Source organism: Bos mutus, chromosome 13 (assembly GCF_027580195.1).
Source record: "Bos mutus isolate GX-2022 chromosome 13, NWIPB_WYAK_1.1, whole genome shotgun sequence".
NCBI classification, from domain to species: domain Eukaryota; kingdom Metazoa; phylum Chordata; class Mammalia; order Artiodactyla; family Bovidae; genus Bos; species Bos mutus.
In genome coordinates, this window is record NC_091629.1 from 4,985,679 (window position 1) to 5,008,378 (window position 22,700).

At 43.4% G+C, this 22,700-nt stretch overlaps 1 protein-coding gene across 3 annotated transcripts in view; it reads left to right on the forward strand.

The window, feature by feature from the left end:
* SFMBT2 (Scm like with four mbt domains 2) overlaps positions 1-22,700 on the forward strand; it is a 177,850-nt gene that overhangs the window by 62,567 nt on the left and 92,583 nt on the right. For 2 of the 3 annotated variants that reach the window (XM_070380908.1, XM_070380909.1), the window contains exons 5-6: positions 13,183-13,271; positions 14,894-15,140. In XM_070380908.1, the coding sequence (XP_070237009.1) occupies positions 13,183-13,271; positions 14,894-15,140 (336 nt within the window). Of the gene's footprint in view, positions 1-13,179; positions 13,272-14,893; positions 15,141-22,700 lie in introns of those variants that run through there. The other variant, XM_070380910.1, reaches the window with a different exon arrangement.

A 22,700-nucleotide genomic window follows, 5' to 3' on the forward strand; every position in this document is an offset into this window, starting at 1 on the left:
TCCAGGTTGAGGTGAGAGTCACTGTCTATATAGAAGGCCTGTTTCGCTATACTCTCCCTTCTTATAAAATCTCAGATTGCCTTCTTTTCCTTCTGTGGAAGGAATCATGGTTCCAAAATGAGCCGGAAATTTACTCCTCTCCACTCTGGCATGGATTGTCTGCCCCACAAAAGTTGATGAATTGCTACTTCCAGAGCTGACCCAAAGTTTTTGTTTTGTTAAATAGCTATATATCTCATCTAAATACGGTTTTAGTGGTAACAGGAAGAAAACCATAAATTAGTATCTGTTAGGTTTTATTGCTTAAAAATAATTGTTACTTAGTAAAGCTTCATTTCTACAAATATCGTTTGACCTTGTGTGATTGATAGAAGAAAAATCGGGAGAATTTGTCCAGGCTCTGTTGACAGCTGACTGTTTCAAGAATTGCCACATACAATACTACAAATGAATTCTGTTTATATAATAGAGCAGGTCAGATTTATGGCAAGCACACAGAATGAATTACTGCCCAACTGCTGGGACAGACTCTTCCTTCATGAATTCTGACCCCTTTGCAAACTTTTATTGAAATATTTTGTGATATACTATGGGAGCATTTTTGGTTGGTTTTAAGAATCACAGAGGACAAAATCCTAAGGGATTAATTTTTTTGAAATCTCCTATTCAGTTATTGAGGATCATGAGAGAGAGAGATACATACAGTAAAATACACCTCCTTCTATACTCTCGGTGCCCACCCACCAAATTTATAGTTTTCGTTTGAGGCACCATGACTGCCGCATTGTTCTTCACTGGGAGGAAACAGCATGTAGTAATTTGGGTTCTTTCTGAACAGTCTGTCTTTAATAACAAACTGGTTTATGGTTTTAAATCATGATTCCCACACTTTGGAATGTTCTTTTTAATCAGTCACTCTTATTCTCCTTTCTTATAACAGGAATCGAGCTAATTGCCTAGGTATCTCTGTTTTTGGAATAGGCATTGAATTCTGTTTGTGCTGTTCAGGAACTTCGGGGGAACACTAAGGGTCAAGGTTCAATGTTATGGCCGGTTGGGGCTGATTTAACAAAGTACCATAAACTGAGTGGCTTGTAAGCAGCATATTTATTTCTCACGGTTCTGGAGACTGTGAGAGTAGGGGGCCAGCGTGGTTGGGTTCTGGGCTGCAGACTACCCGCTTCTCACATGGAGGAAGGGGCTCAGGAGCTCTCTGGGGTCTCTTACAAGGACACTGATCTCATTCTTGGAGGCGCCATCCTTTTGACCTCATCACCTCCTAAAGGCCTCAGCTCCTAACACCATCCACCTTGGGGGTTTGGATTTCAACATAAGTATTTTTGGGGAGGCTGGACCAAAGCATTCAGAATGTAACACTAAGTGAAGAATGTCTCAAAAAGGAGAGTGTGATCTTACTTACCCAATGCTCTTGATTATGTCAAGTACATATATGATTGGGAATTGGCCACTGGGTTCAGCAATATGGAAGACATTGTGTTGTTTTTTTTTTTTTAATTTTGGGAGGATGCTTTGCGCAGCATGAAGGATCTTCTCCCCTGACCACGGATTGAACCCACAGCCCTGCACTGGAAGCGCAGAGTGCAACCACTGGACTACCAGAGAAGTCCCAGTCTTAACCCCTATCTGTTAATACTTAATCTTTCCACTCTGCTTTGTGTCCTGCAAGTCTGGCCCCACCTGCTTCCTGACACTTGCTTAACCTCTTTCCAAATAGTTCTGTTCTGCATGCCCGTGCTGAGTCAATTCAGTCATGTCTGACTCTTTGTGACTGTATAGACTGTAGCCTGCCAGGCTCCTCTGTCCATGGGATTTCCGAGGCAAGAATACTGGAGTGGCTTGCCGTGCCCTCCTCCTGAGACCCTTCCCTACCCAGGGATCAGAGCTTCATCTCTTATGTCTCCTGTATTGGCAAACCGGTTCTTTACCACTAGTGCCACCTGGAAAGCCCAGGTATGTCCTGGCATCAGACAGTTGTCTTCTGTTGCAGCGTTTGCCCTTGGCCTTCACAGAAAGAAGTTGATATTTGAACCTTGCTACATAGAGTTTTTCAGAGCAGAAAGATTTTTAAGGGAAAAAATATGTGAAAAGAGTGAGATTATATGTTGAGATTGTTCTCCATTTTGCAGACCTGTAATTTAGATACCATTCCACCTCTGTAATTTTGAGTTGTCAGTGACTCTTTTCATTTCACACAAGATGTGTTTTAAAAAAAAGTTAAAATTCAGTAATAGATTTTGCTACATGATGAGAAAATTTACAGGTCAGTAATAATGTCAGATATGCACATGACACCACCCTTATGGCAGAAAGTGAAGAAGAGCTAAAGAGCCTCTTGATGAAAGTGAAAGAGAAGAGTGAAAAAGTTGACTTAAAGCTCAGCATTCAGAAAACTAAGATCATGGCATCCGGTCCCATCACTTCATGGCAAATAGGTGGGGAAACAGGGGAAACAGTGGCTGACTTTATTTTTCTGGGCTCCAAAATCACTGCAGATGGTGATTGCAGCCATGAAATTAAAAGATGCTTACTCCTTGGAAGGAAAGTTATGACCCACCTAGACAGCATATTAAAAAGCAGAGACATTTTCTGTCTAGTCAAAGCTATGGTTTTTCCAGTGGTCATGTATGGATGTGAGAGTTGGACTATAAAAAAGCTGAGCACTGAAGAATTTATGCTTTTGAACTGCAGTTCTGGAGAAGACTCTTGAGAGTCCCTTGGACTGCAGGAGATCCAACCAGTCTATCCTAAAGGAGATCAGTCCTAGATGTTCATTGGAAGGACTGATGTTGAAGCTGAAACTCCAATATTTTGGCCATCTGATACGAAAAACTGACACATTTGAAAAGACCCTGATGCTGGGAAAGATTGAGGGTAGGAGGCGAAGGGGACAACAGAGGATGAGATGGTTGGATGGCATCACCGACTCAATGGATATGAGTCTGGGTAAACTCTGGGAGTTGGTGATGGACAGGGAGGCCTGGCGTGCTGCGATTCACGGGGTCACAAAGAGTCAGACACGACTGAGCCACTGAACTAAACTGAACTGAATAATGTCCTCGTAGACTGTAGGGATAGAAAGGACTTAAACTACAATAGCTAGATAATAAATCTATTTTCAGGAATGTGTTTTCCATTTTGCCAGCAAATTCTGTTTTCTTGGAGAAGGAAATAGCAACCCACTCCAGTATTCTTGGCCTGGAAAAATCCCATGGACGGAGGAGCCTGGCGGGCTGCAGTCCGTGGGGTCACAAAGAGTCCGATGCGACTGAGAGACTAACACTTCTGTTTTCTAGTACTTGAGAGAGAGAATCTCAGTGTTTTTATAGGGCGCTTTGGTAGAAGAGAGTTTCTATTTTATTCGTCTTCTCACACATGGCAGGTTTAGAGAGTTTAAGCAGCTCTGGGGCCATGTTTTATATTCAGGCATGACTCTCAGGTCACTGAGTTTGTCCATTACTTGTAGAATGCCTGCAAGCCCTTGGCACTCACAGTTGGACCTGACTCATTATGTATGAATCACACTCTTCTCTTGAAGAACATGTTCTGAATCTTCTTGAACTTGACTTTAATAAGGGGAATTTCATTGCATATCATAAATATGTCAGATCTCACATTGAATACTTACATTGCATTCATCGCATCTCTTTTCTTGTGTTTTGCTCATCCTAGGTAGAAACACACTTCAGTGAGATGTATTTAAAGATGATACCTTTTTTAATGATTATAATTAGCATGTCATCAAATTTGACTCTCTTAAGAAAGCAGTACTCAGTTAAGACTTTTCACGAAGTATTACTCTTAAAAAATTCCATTCTAAGGGAAATAATATTTCATGAGGTGTCATTGCTGGCAGTTTTCCAATTATTTATTTAAAATGTGTTTACCTAGTGATACAAATCTTTTAAAGAATACAAAAAGTAGTTTTGAGAAGTCTGATCAGGATCTAAAGGTTTTTTGAGTAGTGTTTCATGTTCTTAATTTCTGAAATAATGTGGGTTTCACATTTGTTTTATTTCCTTAATTATATATGTGTTTGGAGGAGTTACTGTTCTAAAAATGGAACTTTTATGCATATTATGTGAGTTAATGGAAATCTGTCTGTTATAAATGCACTCTTTGAATATATTTGCCACCAACTGTGATACAGGTCTGCTTAGTCTATTTGAATCTCTTTTTGTGTGTGTGGAATGTGGATGAAAATAACTAGTTCATTGGAGTTTTGGAAGCACTGAGTTGCTATATGAGAAAGTACTTGGTGCCTAAGGAACACTCACTAGGTGTCTGTAATCAGAACGGTAGTGTCTTAAACCTGTTGAGTTGGAGAAAGGTGATAAAAGCTGCTTCACTTTGGACAGCTATATGGGGTTCTTTGTGCTGGGCAGCAGGATCAACAAAGATGATAAGAAAGAGCCGCAAGGAACTCAGTCTAGTGACTTACATCGCAGCCGCATTTTAACATAGTATTGTCTCTGTTCTTTTTTTCCATTTAATTTTTACTGTATATTGGAGCATAGTTGATTTACAATGTTGTGTTAGTTTCAGGTGTACAGCAGTTGATTCAGTTATTTTTAGATTCTCTTCCCACATAAGTCGTTACAGAATGTTGAGTAAAGTCCCTGAGTAGAGTTCGTTGCTTATCATTTTTATATATGGTAAGTACAGTGCGTGTGTTAATCCCAAACTCCTAATTTATCCTCCCCCATTTCCTCTTTGGTAACCAAACGTTTGATTTTGAAGCCTGTAATTGTTCTTAGTCTTGCTGGGGTCACATAGCCCTTTGAGAATCTGATGAACTCAATGAAAGTTCTTGGAAGAGGCCTTCAACACATGGGCACAGGTACACACGCATGCATAATTTTGTATTCAATTTTATGAGCTTTCAGTTTGGTGAAATTCACTGACAGTTTCACTGTACTCAGTTTCATGAATGCCATGAAGGCAGTCACACACTGTATATTAAGAATCTTTGCTTTGGAGATATAATAAACAGTCAGTCTGAGACTTTAGTGATGACCGGGTCTGGGAGGAGAGACCTGACCTGGCTGCCGGGCTTTTGTTCGAGTGACAGTCCCAGCAGTCCAAACAAATATGGCAACCCAAGAGATGGAGAAGCCAGCACTAGCTGGACCAGAGTCATACGTGGCAGGTGGGTTTGCATCTCTGGCAGGGCTTTCAGGGCTACTCCAAAAAGGTGAATGCAGACATGGTGGTCTGGCTTTGGAGCAAGGCTCTGAGGAGAAGCTCAAAGCACAGAGCATGTTAATTGTCTGGCTCCTATAAAACCTCCTGATTAGAATGGCTGGTGGATGTCACTGAGAGGCTGGGTCTCTCCAGGTTGCCTGGAGTCCTAATTCTATTCTTTTCTTTTTAAAAATACTTATTTGGCTGTGTCCTGGTGTTAGTTGCAGCACATGGGATCTTTAGTTGCTGCGTGTGAACTCTGAGTTTCGACATGTGGAATCTAGTGTTCTGACCAGGGATTGAACCTGGGCCCCCTGCATTGGGAGCATGGAGTCTTAGCCACTGGACCACCAGGGAAGTCCCATTATTATTTTATGAAGCAAAACTCATGCACTTCCTTGTGGTTGAAGACAAATCATGGATTATTGTGAGTGAGGCCTCTGGATATAGGGTGTGTGACCAAACACAGACCTCCCTGTTAACCTCATTTAGGATGGATTCAGCTGCCCGGCCAAAGGGAGCATTTTCTGTATTGGGAATACCAGTGTGTACAGCCCAGAGAGGAGATTACAGCTGTGTGTGTGGGGTGGGGTGCAGCATGTGGAGAAACTTGTTGCAAACACCGCCCTCCTATATCTGTCCACTGGAGTGTCACGCTCTCCTTAGTTGATTCTTGTAGTCATCAAGCACTGGGCATGCATGCTAAGTCACTTCAGTTCAGTCATATCCAGCTCTTTGTGACTAAATTGACCATAGCCCTCCATGAGGACAGGCTCCTCTGTCCTGGGATTTTCCAGGCAAGAAGACTGGAGTGGGTTCCATGCACTCCTGGGGATCTTCGCATCCCAGCGATCAAACCTGCATCTCTTATATCTCACGCATTGGCTGGCAGGTTCTTTACCACTCAAGTCACCTGGGAAGCCCCATCAAGCACACAAGAAGACGCTCAAATAATTATAACTGATTTAAAATTTGATTCCGTTTTCTGTGTCTGCAGTAAGCAATTATGTGATCTTTGATGATGGTTTAGTTTCAGTTTTGAAATCTAAAAAGGTAGCTTCCAAATGAAAATGATTCATTTTGAAAATTGGATTATTTCCTCATCACAGTGCATCAGATGGGGTGTGGTGATGTTACCACCACTCCTCTTGGTCCATAGGACCCTGTCCCTTCCCCTCCTCCCACTTCAACTCCCCTACCCACTTTCTCCCCCATTTCTGTTATTTAGTAACACTTAGCCTCTGCCATGGAGAAGGCAATGGCTACTCCAGTACTCTTGCCTGGAAAATCCCATAGACGGAGGAGCCTGGTAGGCTGCAGTCCATGAGGTTGCTAAGAGTCGGACACGACTGAGCGACTTCACTTTCACTTTTCACTTTCATGCATTGGAGAAGGAAATGGCAACCCACTCCAGTATTCTTGCCTGGAGAATCCCAGGGATGGGGGAGCCTGGTGGGCTGCTGTCTATGGGGTCGCTAAGAGTCAGACACGACTGAGCAACTTCACTTTCACTTCTCACTTTCCTACATTGGAGAAGGAAATGGCAACCCACTCCAGTGTTCTTGCCTGGAGAATCCCAGGGATGGGGGAGCCTGGTGGGCTGCCGTCTATGGGATCGCACAGAGTCGGACACGACTGAAGAGACTTAGCAGCAGCAGCAGCCTCTGCCAAGAACTTCCTGTGGGTGATCTCACTTGCCATTCACAAGACCCTCCCACTTTGCTCTCCTTCAGTATTGTATTGGTTGTTCGGGTTTTTGCCTCTCTCTGTGTAAACTTTAGAGTCAGTTTTTCAGTATCCACAAAATAATGTGCTGAGGTTTTGATGTGGATTGCATTGAATCTGTCAGATTGGGCAAACTGACATCTTGATAAAATTGAGTCTTCCTATCCACGAGCAAGAATATTGGTGTGTTTATTTAGTTCTCCTTTGATTTCTTCATAATTCCTACTTGCTCAGGGGAGCCTTCAAGTGATCAGATGAGGGCCCACCACATTAAGGAGGGCAATCTGCTTTACTCAGAAAGTAGCAAAAGTGAAAGTTTAGTCGCTCAGTCGTGTCCAACTCCTTTGCGATCCCATGGACTGTAGCCCACCGGGCTCCTCTGTCCATGGGATTCTCCAGGCAAGAATACTGTAGTAGGTTGTCATTCCCTTCTCCAGGGGATCTTCCTGACCCAGGGATTGAACCCAGGTATCCTGCATTGCAGGTGGATTCTTCACCATCCGAGCCACCAGGGAATCCATTTGACTCAAAAATCCACCAATTTAAATGTAAATCTTCCCCAAAGATATCCTCTTGGAGACAGGATAGTGTTGGACCGAATATCTGGGTACCATGGTCCAGCCAGGTGGACACATAAAATTAACCATTACACACAGCAATGTGACAGCTGTTGAAAGTTAGACTGAATCATGTGCTCAGATACATATGAGGGGCAGGTGAATTTAAGTTTTTTACAAGCTTATTTCTTTTTAAAATGTACTCTCAATGGGGAGCCCTGAGAAATTTAGAAACTGTTTAGCTAAGAAAGTATAGAAAGAAACAAGTGGTGTGAGGGAGAGAAAGAGAATATGAGAGTAAAACCTAATAAACAAAGTGTCTTATTCCATTCAACTTAGAGGCCTGGACCCTTGTGGATATATCAGTTCAGTCTTGACACTTTCTCTGCAGTGATAGCCAATAAAAGAGCTGCAGGAAATTTTTCCTAGTAGAGAGAAAAAAAAATCCCTGTCTCTTTGGAAGGGTGTTCTTTAAAAGCAAGAAAACGTTTAAAGCGAGAGCAGAAATGTCTATAAATGGGATATGACAGCTAGAGAAGAAGAAAATGTACAATATTGAGTGAAATTCCATATTTTATTGGATAAAAATCTCTAGTGAACAATGATAAGGTTTTAAATTTCTTCTAATAGTTTTAGAGGCTGTTTATCTTCTAGGCTCTTAAAGATATGATGCAGAGTAATATGAGTTATACCTTGAGAATGTTATAAATAGGTCTTATCTTTATGGCTTTTGTTGTGTAAATTATGGCTGTTTCTAGGGCTCAGAGGTCCTAGGGCACTTCAGAGAAAGCAGCTGGTCCCTTGGGGATTAAGCTATGAATATACAGTATCTTGAGTTTCTTTAATCTCTGGGTGATGCCCTTGTCTAAAATGAATGGTGTCAGTGTTGCCTAATGGCATAGTAGCATGTACTCACCCAAAAGGAGAACTCAAGAAATATTAAATTTCTGTACTCTCTCATAAGGTGTTTAATGCCCACTCAATTAAATGAATGACCTCTGGCTTTCTGGGCTTCCCTGGTGGCTCAGATGGTAAAGAATCTGCTTACTATGCAGGAGACCTGGGTTTGAGCCCTGGGTTGGGAAGATCCCCTGGAGAAGGGAATGGCAACCCACTCTAGTGTTCTTGCCTAGAGAATTCCACGGACAGAGGAGCTTGGTGGCCTACAGTCTATGGAGTTGAAAAGAGTTGGACACGACTGAGCAACTAACACTTAGCCGCTTTCTGGGTGATGTGTGCTGAAACTAAAATCTTATTTGATAATTTACATCATGTGTAAGCAATTATAAGCCAGGCAAACACAAGAAGAAGCAAAATGCAGTGTCAGTTCTTTTGTGAATGTCGGACATGACTTAATGACTGAACAGCAACAACGATAATGTGTACTGCGGTGCTAAATCATATTTTTTATTGAAAGGTCTGTGTAACATCCATGGTAGCAGGGGTTCCTTATCTGAATTCAACGAGTTCTTTTGCATCCCAAGATTAGTTAAAAAACAGACACAATTTGGACTTACCTGGTAGTCCAGTGATTAAGACTCTGTGCTTCCAACATAGGGAAGGCGTGGTGTTTGATCCCTGGTCAGGGAACTAAGATCTGATATGCTGAGCTGCTGCTAAGTCGCTTCAGTCGTGTCCGACTCTGTGCAACCCCATGGACGGCAGCCCACCACGCTCCTCTGTCCATGGGATTTTCCAGGCAACAGTACTGGAGTGGGTTGCCATTGCCTTCTCCGATATGCTGTGCAGTGTGGCTCAAAGAAAAAGAAAGAAGACTCAGTTTATAAAACTGTTAATCGGTCAGTCCTTCCCTCCGGTGACATTTTATTAAACACCTGCTATGCGGTTGTTTGGAGAAGGAAATGGCAACCCACTCCAGTGTTCTTGCCTGGAGAATCCTATGGACGGAGAAGCCTGGTAGGCTGAAGTCCATGGGGTCGCACAGAGTCGGACACGACTGAAGTGACTTAGCGGCAGCAGCAGCAGCATGCAGTTACTACAGGGGATACAGGGATAATGCAGAGATGTGATGGTTCCCAGGCTCGTGGAGGCATCAGATGGGGACTGTCATTGGACAAACGAGTATGAATATGTAATTATAAGTTATACTAGGTCTAGGAAGGGAGAGGATGGGGGATCCCAGGAGAGGACAGTTGTGTATCGTGGAAGGTAGGGAAGATGGGGGAGGATGCGAGATGAAGAGGGGTCGTTTGGGGACAGACGGGGAAAGTGTTTCTATGAAGAAGGAGGAGGAGGCGCAGAGCCATAACGCAGCCCTTTGGAAGAGAAAGGGGAAGAGAAGAGCAGCGCAGAGAGACAAGGGGAGCGGGGCGGGGTGGCCCCAGGGGTGTGGGAGGTTGGGAATGGCGTGGGGAGCATCTCCATCTCAAAGCCGCGTGCAGTGTGCAGCCACCTCAGAAGACAGCTCAGTTTGGCAATTTCTCTAGTGGAACCTCCACTCCCCTACCACCCAGAAGTTACCCTCTTGGGTGTTTTATTTGTAATTATTCAAGTATATTTATTGCAGTGGAAAGAGTTCTAAAAGTTTGAATACAAACTTTTCCTCCATTCTGTATATTTTTAAGTTCTAAGGAATATGTGTGTGTGTGACTTTTATGACACTCTTTACAAGCTGTATCTTCATCTAAGCTGTTTTTAGACAGAAATACTGTTCTCTATACGTTTGAACCCTAGTAGTATGTAATGTGGTCCACGCACATAGAAGGAGCTTATTAACCCTGTTGAATCATTTTATGATCTGTTCTTTTGATTGTAGGAACAATTTAATTTGGACCCTCTGTGAAATATTAATACAGATTTCTTTCCTTTAAAAACGAATACAATTTTGTAAAGTTTAAAAAAAAAAAAAAAAATAAAAAATAAATAAAATAAAATAAAAAATAAAGGTATAAAAAAATAAAATAGCTCTCTAAAATGAAAAAAAAAAAATATCCAAGAGCAAGACCTCTATGGTCTTTTATTTTTAATAGTACATGTAGGTGCTTCCATTTATAATTCAGGATTCTCCACTGCCTCATTTCTTTAATAAAATAAGCTTTGTGCTCAAGGGGCTTCCCAGGTGGCACTAGTGGTAATTAACCTGCCTGCTAATGCGGTAGACATGGATTCGATCCCAGAATTGGGAAGATTGCCTTGAAAAGGAAATGGCATTTCTAAATCAGCCCTTCCTATGGGCTGAATGTTTGTGTTGCCCCCCAAATGCATTTTTTAAAAACACGTATCATTCTTTTTTGCAGTTTTTTTTTTTGGCCACATCCCATGGCATGTGGTATCTTAGTTCCCTGACCAGGTGTCAAACCCACATACCCCTGCATTGGAAGAGAAGGCTTAACCACTGGACCATCAGGGAAGTCCCCAAAATTCATTTGTTGAATCCTCATGTCCCATGTGATATTGCATTAGCAGGTGGGACCATGCCAAAGCATGTTGAAAGTTTCAATCTGGAGTTTGTGGGACTCAGTAATAAATATCAGAGAAGGCGATGGCACCCCACTCCAGTACTCTCATCTGGAAAATCCCATGGACGGAGGAGCCTGGTAGGCTGTAGCTCATGGGGGCATGAAGAGTCGGAGATGACTGCGCGACTTCCCTTTCACTTTTCACTTTCATGCATTGGAGAAGGAAATGGCAACCCACTCCAGTGTTCTTGCCTGGAGAATCCCAGGGACGGGGGAGCCTGGTGGGCTGCTGTCCATGGGGTCGCACAGAGTCGGACACGACTGAAGTGACTTAGCAGCAGCAGTAATAAATATTGGATAAGAATGTGTAATAATTTAATATACATTTGTAACAGAACTAGAGAGGCTGTTAATTGCATAAATGTGCCAGATACGGTTATATTTTACCAGCAGGTGTATCTCCTTTAATCCTTATAGCATCACACAGGCAACATGTTGTAGCATCAGAGGAAAGAATACAAGAGAAATTGGATGGATTGAAGTCATGTAGCCAGTGATGGCAGAGCCCAGCTCAGAGCCCAGGTCTTCCCTACACCATGAACTTTGCCACCACTCATATGGCCTGGTTTCCTTTGGTAATAACTCTGTTCCTTTAGGTTTCAGCTAAATAGTTGCATCTTGCTTTGAAAGAACCTAGTGTGGAGTGGAAGTTGCTCAGCCACGTCCAACTCTGCAACCCCATGGACTGTAGCCTGCCAGGCTTCTCTGTCCATGGGATTCTCCAGGCAAGAATACTGGAGTGGGTTGCCATGCTGTCCTGCAGGGGATCTTCCTGACCCAGGGATCAAATCTGGGTCTCCTGCATTGCAGGCAGATTCTTGACCACCTGAGCTACCCCGGAAGCCCATCTTTTTAGAAAGGTGTCTTAAATGCAGTGCTTTTTGTGCTCTTTGGGGCCCTGTCACATTTGCACTAAGAACAGCAGCCTCTACCTTGACTTCTCTGCCATTGGCTTCCTTTGTTTCCCTTCAAGCCTTTATGCTGCTTTCAGATTGATTTTATGCAGAGGTTTCCTGGTTTAAAAACTTTTCTATTGGCATGTAGTTGATGCTGAAGCTGAAGCTCCAATACTTTGGTTACCTGATAAGAACTGACTCAATGGAAAAGACCCTGATGTTGGGGAAGATTGAAGGCAGAAGGAGAAAGGGGCAGCAGAGTATGAGATGGTTGGATGGTGTCACCGACTCAGTGGACATGAATTTGAGAAACTCTGGGAGATTGCGAAGGGTAGGGAAGAAGCCTGGCATGCTTCAGTCCATGAGGTCATAAAGAGTTGGACATGACTTAGTCACTAAACAACAAAATAGTTGATTTACAATGGCGTGTTAGTTTCAGATGTACAGCAAAGTTACTCAGTTATATGTATACACATATCCATTCTTTTTCAGATCCTTTTCTAATATATGTTATTACAGAATATTGAGTAGAGTTCCCTGTGCTATATAGTAGGTCCTTGTTGGTTTATATATATTGATAGTAGTGTGTATATGTTTCATCTCAAAGTCTTAATTTATACCCCCTGCCACGTTTCCCCTTCGGTAACTCAGTTTTGGAAATTGGTGAGCGTCTTCCCGTTTTGTAAATAAGTTAATTTATATAATTTTTTAAATTTAGATTTCACATAGACATTTCCTGTTCATTAAACATGGGTGCTGACTTTTTGGGCTGTCTGTAGCTTTGTTCCTGCCACTTAGCATTACGTTCTGTGCTCCAGCCAGACCGTGTGCTGCTGAGGGACGTTCTTTCTCCATCTCCTCCCTCCCTTCATTGCTCTCATTAGCAGATGCCGTTCCTCTCAGCCTGAAAATCCCTCCTTTCTCCTCTCTGCGTGAGTAATATGTTTTTGTAATTCAGAGCCTGGCTTTATTTTCCACCTGGAAAACTTTCTCCGATTCTTCCATTCCCTCTTTCTTCTTGGAGCCTCCTAGATTCTGTGCTTTGAAATATCTCCTTGGTTGTTTACAGAAGTCTCTAAACAGACATCAGACTGCAGGGTCTCATGTTCTCTGACCTTTCTGATGCCCAGCGAAACCTAGGCACGTGTTCGATGAGACCATTACCCACTGCCGGCAGGTCCCTTGTTGCCATTTTAGTTCTTCCTTTAAGTACGGCATCTAAAATGAAGAAACGTCATGAAAGAACTCATATATACGCAGAGGTGCTGGGGTGCTCCACTGCTTTGTTGAAGTGTGTGTGTTTTTTCTCCTTTGTCTCACCAGCTATCAAAGAGAAGTATACAGACTGGACAGAATTTCTCATTCGGGATTTGACTGGTTCCCGGACGGCCCCTGCCAGCCTTCTAGAAGGTGTATGTATTGTTATCCAGCTATTCTCTGTCATCTGAAGCTGCACAGTTAACACGAGCTCACAGCTAAGAGCACCTTTGCATATATCCTTCTATGGGTGCATGAGTCCACACGGACATCAGTGTGCAAAGTAACATCGTGTCTTTGCCCGAATCACTTAGAGGACTGATTCTAATGGGACCCAAGTGTCTCCACGTGTGGTCCAGTCCATAAGTGGAAAATTTGCTTTTGTGAATAACATGGTAGGATGGTTACCTACTATCCTGTACCTTTAACAGTCCATCTTATGTTTGTGAATGCATATAAAATCCTGTAGAATAACTATTTTGTTGAAGTGACAACTAAGCATTCATATGCTGGGGTGTAGCCTCAAAGTGTGTTGATAAATGATTAGCTGTTTTATTTATGCATCGCCCCAGTTTTTAAACACACGTGTTAAATCATATTTGAATTAGTCCCTCTTGTAAAACAAGAGGAGAAATGACTAACCATATTTAAATGTGGTTAAGGTCGTTTTAAGGTACTGAAGAAAAAATGGGTTACTTGAAAATAATTTTATTCTGATATATTTTAATATTTATGTACCAGAACAGTATATAAGAGGACTTCACTGTCATAAATCATTATTGAGTTACCAAATCTGTTTTTGAAGAATGCCCCTGAGAAGGGGAAAACACAATGAATGACCAAGAATATGACACAGAGTTTGACAGTCTCATTATTCTCTTAACATTAACCATAAATTTCCTGCCTTTCATAAATGATACTGAAATTTTGGAACACCACAGACTCATACAGGGTTGTCTTTGTTTTGTGATGATTTTGCCTAATGTAGTTTTGTATCTTGGTGGCTACTAATTGAATTGTTTGGTTGACAAATCAAAGTAATGGTTGCTCACCCTTTCAAAAGGACAGATTGTCTTACTTTGTTAATTTTTTAAGCATATTTGCCTACAGGGCTGGCTGAACAAACACCCTTTTCATATGCAAACATGTGCTAAGAAGGTTGCTTGGAAGGGGCAGACATTATATACATTCTCCAAACCAACGGTGGGGTGAAGTGTACAAGTTACCAGTAGTCTAATTCAGCTGATTATTAGTGTGTATTAGGCATTCATCAAGAATGTCCTCCACACGTATTAACACTTTATGGTATGAGAGGGTGTTGATTATGAGAGCAGGGCCATCGTAAGACAGACGTCTGCTGAGTCAAGGTAGAAATTGATGGCCCCATATCAGATGGATCCATCGCTTGGAAAAGTAGACGTTTTGTTCCCACTTGTTTTCCAATTTGAGGCAAATTTGGTGGAATGCTTCTTCAAAGCACCCTCACAAATGGAGTTGTGTCTGGGAAGGGTGATTTGTTTGGTGAGAACTTAGCACACACTGTTATTTTGTATTTGCTTGTGGTTTTGTTGCTGGATACTGAGTTGGGAAAAATGGATGTGGGGTGGGAGGGGTGGAGGGTGGGAGGGGAGGGTGGGGGTGGAGGGGAAACACCAGACTGTTTGCCAATAGCTTGGATGATGGTGTGGAAAAAAAAAAATATCTTCTGCTGTCATCTGTTTCCATGAGAACCTGAAAATAAAGTTTAAAATAAGGAGTTTTGCTTCTGTTTAAACAGCCTCTGCGAGGGAAAGGCCCTATAGACCTCATTACAGTTGATTCCTTAATAGAGCTGCAGGACTCTCAGAACCCTTTTCAGTACTGGATAGTTAGTGTGCTTGAGAATGCTGGAGGAAGATTACGCCTTCGCTATGTGGGATTGGAGGACACTGAATCCTATGACCAGTGGTTGTTTTACTTGGATTACAGACTTCGACCAGTTGGTTGGTGTCAAGAGAATAAATACAGAATGGACCCACCTTCAGGTAAGGGGCGGGAGCTTCAGCCGTTCTCAAATGTTGTCGGAAGAGATGTGATTATTTTCCTGGGTGTCTCTCTGGAACATGTGTTAGCTCTGTGGTGTCTTTCCCATTTGTACTTGTGTGCAGGAAGTGTTTTAACTTGAAACACTCTCTGTTGTGAATGGAACCCAAGACCTCAATGAATAGTGTTCTGAAATGAGAAAGCAGAGCAGGAGGCTGTGGAAAAGCTGATCTGGTTCCTTTGGAATCACTGGTTTGGAAATAAAAGACCCAGTGCATGGGGACTTGACAATATTCTCTGCTTTTCTTTAGGAATTTGATAGTCTTGCAAGTAGGTTCTGAAATATTTGCCCTTCTACCCACAGCCATCCATCCATCTGTCCATTCATTCATCCATCCATCTACCCACTCACCCGCTCATCCATCCATCCATTCATTCCCCCATCCAACCTTCTATCCATAGATTCATCTACCCACCCATTCATTCATCTGTAGATTCAAGTAAAATGCAGATTCAAATAAAATGCTTATCGTTACATTATCTGTCCTGACCTGGAAATAGCAAAAAAGAAAACCATCATGCTTTTTTCCACTGGTGCATCATAGATTTTCAAATAGCTTCAAGTACCTTGACGAATGCCTTTCCACAGATTTAATTGGGTAGAAGATGACATCATGCTTCCTGACATACCCAATTGACATACCCAAACCTCAGAGTTTACAAAAATAACCATTCTTGAATGTTTTCTACCTGCCAGGTGATTTTACATCTGTTAGGTTGTTTATTTTGATTCCAAAAAAGTGCTACATGTTTCGGGTGAATATTTCCTCTTATGGCAGAGAAAAATTGAGACTGAGTTTAAGCTACCTGTCTAAGATTGCACAGTTTTTTGGAGGAATGTGCTGGAATTCAGATTCCCAGGTCCCCTTCTTCTTCCACACAATTTCCCCTGCTGCCTCCTACTGGGCTTATCAACCTTTTTTGATAGATAGCTGTAGAACAAAAATGTTGGATTCTCATGGAATTAAAGATGCCAAGGAAGGAATACATCTTCCCAAATTTGCTGATTTTCATTCTGGTCAATTTCACAGGTTTACTGCAAGCCAAGAGTTGGCTCTTTCCTTCATTAAAATTGCCAGAGCCTTTCCCCTCCCATCTTAGTTGCCAGAGTTCGTCTTGAGGAGTGAAGCAGAGGAGTCATATTTCCCTTTTCCATCAGTCAAGAGCTTTAATTGAAAAGTGTCTTGGTTCTCCATGTCATGTGTTTGCATTTGTGTTGGATTTGACAGGCGTATAAACCTGTAACGTGGTATTTTATTAGTATTGTTCTTGTCAATGTTATGAGAAGCAGGCAAGAAATCCACTTATATCCTGAGTAGTCTGGGGATATGATTACAAATGAAAGGCCTGTCGGTTTTGTGAGGAGAGGCCTTAGCTCCCAAGGTTTGCCTTGGGATTCATGACCTAACAGGAGAAATTTATTTCGTGTAGAAAGTTGGGTGTGTAAATCTTAGTTCAGTATCTAATTGCTGTAAAATTTTAAGAGCAATATATAATTGCCAGTATAAATTTATAGCAAAGCAAAGGATGACTAATAGCTCTTAAACTCTGTGTAACGCCCCTCTCCTCTGCTCATACTCAATGGCCAGAATGGAAAGTGTCCCTCTAGAAACTAGGGAAATACTTGAATAAAGGAAGAGACCTCTCTCTCTAAGATAATTTGATGTTTTTATAAGACAAGAATAGACTGTATTTACTCATAGTAATTTTCTGACCATGAATTGTTCATTTCACTGAAGAGTTAAAGCCTTTGGGAAAGGTATTCCTCATCAAGAACTTATATTTTCAACATGTAAATTGTCAACAGGAAAGGCTGTGGATGGAAAGAAGAAATTAAAAGGTGAAAGGTCACCCCAAGTATGATTTTGAGTTCTTCAGATGCAATAGTTAGAAGATGAACTCTGACTTCTACCTGATTCAGCAGACCAACACCTGGGAATAGAATCTAGTCCTTTGGGTTTCTATAAATTAGTTTCAGGACCCGATGTGACTTGTTAAACTACGATGGCAGTGCTCTTTCCTTGACCGAAGTCTAGGTGGGAGTCAGCTTTCAGACTGGCACAGAAAACACTAGACTGTCTTATTCCCAAACACACTTAAGTAAATGAAAGTGTTCATTACTGACAGGTGGTAAGAAGTTGAGATGGAAGGGTGGGCAAGGAGGGCAGATAAGGGGCACTTTGGGTAGAGCGTCATCCCTTGGTATCCACAGGGGATTGGTTCCAGGATCCCCACAGATGCCAGAATCCAGTGATGCTCAAGTCCCTGGTATAAAATAACACAGTACAGTCGACCTTCTGCATTTGCAGGTTTGATGTTCTGCGTCCGCCATCTTCCCATCCACAGGTTCCGTATTCTCAGGCTTCTCTATCCGCAGTCTCTGCCATCCTCGGGGGTCCTTCTGCCAAGGGTGGAATATTCAGGAACGGCAGGCCTGGAGGGCTGCCTGGACTTTGAGAGTGAGGCTGCGCCAGGTCACCCTATCCTCTTTGCTGAGCTGACAACTCCTTTCTTTTCCTGATACTTTCTGTTTCTTAAAGGACACAGTATTTCTCAACTCTTCAGTACAGGTAGAGGTATAGAAGTAGGTGGTAGATAGTACCTGTTGCGGAGAAGGCGATGGCACCCCACTCCAGTACTCTTGCCTGGAAAATCCCATGGATGGAGGAGTCTGGTAGGCTGCAGTCCATGGGGTCGCGAAGAGTTGGACACGACTGAGCAACTTGCCTTTCACTTTTCACTTTCATGCGTTGGAGAAGGAAATGGCAACCCACTCCAGTGTTCTTGCCTGGAGAATCCCAGGGACGGGGGAGCCTGGTGGGCTGCCGTCTAGGGGTCACGCAGAGTCGGACACGCGGTAGTAGTACCTGGCAAGTAGGTCTTGAAACACTGGAGAAGGTGCTGGCTGTTATGCTGTCTGCCAGCGAGAAGCCTGCATCCCATTTCTGGATGGAATCCGAGAACACGGGATGGTGGATGGGCGATTAGAGAGAGGGTGTGGCCACCCCACTCCACCCGCCATCAGGGGTGCAGGTGCTGAGGGGTAGGAGAGTCCAGCTTTAGCAAAGACCAGATGAGGGAACGGAAGATGGTGAAATGCCAGTGATCACGGGAGGGCAGTGGCTTCCTGCGTCCTTGGTGATTCAGGTGTTATCAGGGCAGGACGGGGAATCCAGAGGTGCCCTTTCTTCAGTGCTGAATGGAAGGCAGAGCATGATTTGACAGATCTGGAGCTCTTTTTCCAGCCCCGCATCCCTGATGCCTCCCCTCATATGCTCATTTTCTGGCATGCGGCCTCCTCTGGGGTCCCCAACTTTTCTGTGTGTGTCTCCTCTTTTGGAAGACTGCTTTCTCATGCCCTCACTTCATCCAGAACTTGGATGCTGAACTCAAAGTGCATGGCCCAGTCTCTGCTGTGCCCCCTGACACCCTGTCTAGCACATAGTAGGTGCTCAGTAACTATGTGTCAAGTGAGTTGACTGAATACAAATTCAAATGTGTCTAGAAGACAGAAGGAAGGAATTAGCCAAGTCCACCTTCCAGGAACCAAATCATTGATGGGAGTTTGGAAGCCAATTTGGAGGGGAGAGCCTGGTGGAGATACCCCTAGACTGTGCTGTTCACTTTACCCTGAAGTGTTAGTGGAGCTTCTGAGCAAGTAGAGATGCGATCTCTTTAACTCCTGAGACAGCTCCAGGATATGAGGTCTGTGGTGTTCAGGATGGGAATTTCTTCCTTTAAAAAGGTCTCCATGTGACTAGAGTTTGAGAAACCTGACAGAGGGGAAGGAACCTGGGCTTGGAGTCAGGGTCCAAGTGGGCCTCTCCTTCCACTTTGTCACTGGCCGCAGAGCGTCTGGGTGAGTTCCTCTACTTGGAACCTCAGTTTTCACATCTGTAAAATGGGAGTCTCGCCATGTTTGCTTTGCTGCTGTTACTCAGGTGATTGGTGTTTTCTAAATATTCAATCTGTGATTAGAGTATTAAGGTTGTATTTGATTTTCTAAGAAATTTAAGTAGGCTCTTGAGGTCCAGGGGTCATTGAGAGGCCCCACCTGCTTTTAATTTTTAAATTTATTTCAATTGGAATATAATTACTTTACAATATTGTGATGGTTTATGCCATACATCAACGTGCATAGGCCACAGGTATGCATGTATATGGAAGAAGGCAATAGCACCCCACTCCAGTACTGTTGCCCGGAAAATCCCATGGTTGGAGGAGCCTGATAGGCTGCAGTCCATGGGGTCACACAGAGTCGGACACGACTGAAGCGACTTAGCAGCAGCAGCAGCATACATGTATACCCCCATCCTGAACCCCCCTCTCACCTCCCTCCCCCCGCATCACCTGCTTTTGTGTTTTTGGAGGTTTAGAAAGCAGATAGAATCTGACATGTTTTTGCAGAAACTAAAGAGATGAAACTTCTGAGGTTTAAGAAAAATCCTTAGATCCTTATCTGTATATTCTTTTGTATATCTTTTCCCTTCAAAATCTTTATGTCACCCACCCCCCCCCAACCCCCCCTTCTTTTTATTTTAGATAGTGCCTGGAGCTAGACGTTTCTCAATCTAATTCAGATGCTTCCTACATGAACTGTTTCTTATTCCAAAAACAATCATTATTTTTTATCTTAGCTTGGGCTGCCTTAACAAAATACCATTGACTGAGGGGTTTGAGCCTTGGAAAACACAAATCCCCAGTTCTGGAGGATGGGAGTTCAGGGTTAGAGCATCAGCAGTGTTGAGTGCTGGTGAGGATTCTCTTCCTGATTTGTAGATGGCTGCCTTCTTGCTGGGTCCTCACCTGGCTGCCTCTTCTTCTTTTTTAATCTTCTTGCTGTGCTGCATGACATGTGGGATCTTATTTCTCCACCAAGGATCAAACCCACATCCCCTGCACTGGAAGCATGAAGCGTTAACCACTGGACCGCCAGAGAAGTCCCCTGTCCTCTTCTCTGTGTGTGCATGGAGATGTATATATATGTGTATCTCTATCTGTATGTTGACAGAGAGCGAGCATGTACTTGAAAGAGAGCTCTTTGGTGTCTCCTTTTGCCAGGGCACTAATCCCATCACGGGGGCCCTACCCTCCTGACCCCATCTAAACCTAATTACTTCCCAAAGCTCCATGACATCAAGGGGTTAGGGCTTCAACATACAAATTTTGGGAGGACACAAGCATTCAATCCACAGTACTTCCCAGCGTCTATGAAGAAGCACAGTCGAGCCTTTCCTCACTGGTCCGAGGCTGGTGGAGAAGGGGAGGGAATGGGGGGATGTGGGGTGCATAAATAAAGAGGACTGCCCCTCCAAGCCTGTGCTTACCTCAGCCTGTGAGATGAGTATTTCACTCGTCCCTTTTCCTCCTGCGCTTTCCATGAGATGGATGGCCAGTCTGCAGAGGTGGACACCTCGTTTTCACTTAGGTTTCTAGTTCAAGATGAGTCAGGACGGGTTTTAATTGCCTCTTAACTTCTTACCAACAGAAATGGACATGATACACTCTTTAATTACCAGCAACACGATCACTTTAAAAACATGTTTTATGTTCTTTTAATGGTGCTATTTATTGTCCATAAACTTACTGGCATAACCAAGTACCTCTCGGTCTAATGAAACACACATACAGACTATTGTTCTCTGCTTGTTGAAACTAGGAGGTGTTTAGCTTCTGCAGGTGGCCGAGGGTACTGACAAAACTGCAGCTAATTTTTCACCTTTTAAGACAGTGTGCCCTGCCGTGGGATTAAATTCTGTATTAGAATTTAATATCCTCAGCATGAAGGCAAAGCATCTTGAGATTGTAGGACAGAGATGAAAGTCTGGCAAGATCTCCTAGGTATCTTTCTTCATTCCAGCTGCTGTAACAGATGGGAAAGAGGGGCTTATAAACAAGAGACATTGATTTCTCCCAGCTCTGGAGGTTGGATGTCCAAGATCTGGGCACCAACAGATTCAGTGTCTGATGAGGACCTACTTCCTGGTTTGTAGACGTGTCTTCTCACTGTGTTCTCACCTGGAGGAAAGGGTAGGGATCTTTCTGGGGTCTCTCTTATAAAAGGACACTGATTCCATCCTGGGAGGTCCACTCTCATGATCTCGTCACCTCCCAGTGGCCCCAGCTCCTAAGGCCATCACCTTGAGTTTAGGGGGACCTATATTCAGATCAAAGTACTAGGCTTTATGACACTTCTCTCTGGTTTACTTGAACAGATACGGCATCAGGTGGACGCAGCCCCCTGGGGTGACACGACTGGTCCAGTCCTGTTCTGCCAGCTGTCAGGAGGGCTGTGAGCATTTCTCTGAGCCCCAGAGAAATCGCTGCCCATCTCCTTGCTCAGATCTGAGTATGGATCTGACCATGTTGGGTTTTCGTTGCTCTGGTCCTGAATAATTTTTTTTTTAATCTTTTGGTTAATTAAAGGTTTCTCTTTACCTTTCTTTGGTTAAATATGGTTTCTCTTACCTTTCTCTTTAGAGGTAAAGATTACATTAATTTATGTAATAATTTGTCAGACCATAATCCCACTCGTTCAATTTCAGCATATTATTTGGTGATACTCAGCAGCCCTTTTATCTTAGTATTTAAAAAAATTTTTTTTGTTGGAATCTAGTTACTCAGCCTTGGGTAATTTTTAACCACTCTTTTTTTACCCTCCTCTCTGTCTCAGGGGCTCCTCCTGCCTCAAGAGTCCTCAGTTACAGACCTTGGGAGTTCAGGGAGCGGTACTTTCTCTTCTTTTTTCTCTCCCTGTATGTCTGCAGACCTTCCTTTAACCTTGTCTTTAGAAGTCACTCTCCTTTTGTATGATTTGGTTCTCCTTTTATTACAACATCGAGCTCCCCATCGACCTGCTTCCAGAACCCTAGAAAAGTGGGTTTGTTTTACTTAGGAAGTCCAGGATCTTGTTTGTTGTTCCCTCCTGCCCCCGCCTGTTGGGGCTTCCCTGGTGCCTCAGTGGTAAAGAATTCGCCTGCAATGTGGGAGACGTGGGTTCGATCCCTGGGTTGGGAAGATCCCCTGGAGGAGGGCATGGCGACCCACTCCGGTATTCTTGGCTGGAGAATCCCCATGGACAGAGGAGCCTGGTGGGCTACAGTCCACGGGGTCACAAAGGGATGGACAGGACTGAGCGACTGAGCACGTTTGGCGCATCTGACCCCTCTGCAGCTGCTGCGCTTGGTGTCCTCTGGGCTGTGCTTCAGAAACCTGAACTGCCTTCCTCTTTCCCGAGGTTCTGATGCAGCGCCCTGAGCTGGAGCACCAGTGCATCCCAGGGAATCCCCCTCACCCTCCCGGGACACTTCATAAGGCTCCGTGAATTGGTCCCTCTTCCTTTTTTGTGGGACCTTGTGATAAGCAATTTCTCCCTCTGGCCCCCCGCCTTCTCACCTGTGGAGGCTGGAGGGACCATTCTCTGCAAAGGTGTTTATTGGGAGAGTGGCTAACTATATTCCCCTGAATGTGTCTACCAAAAAGAATCTCATTCTATTTTTGCT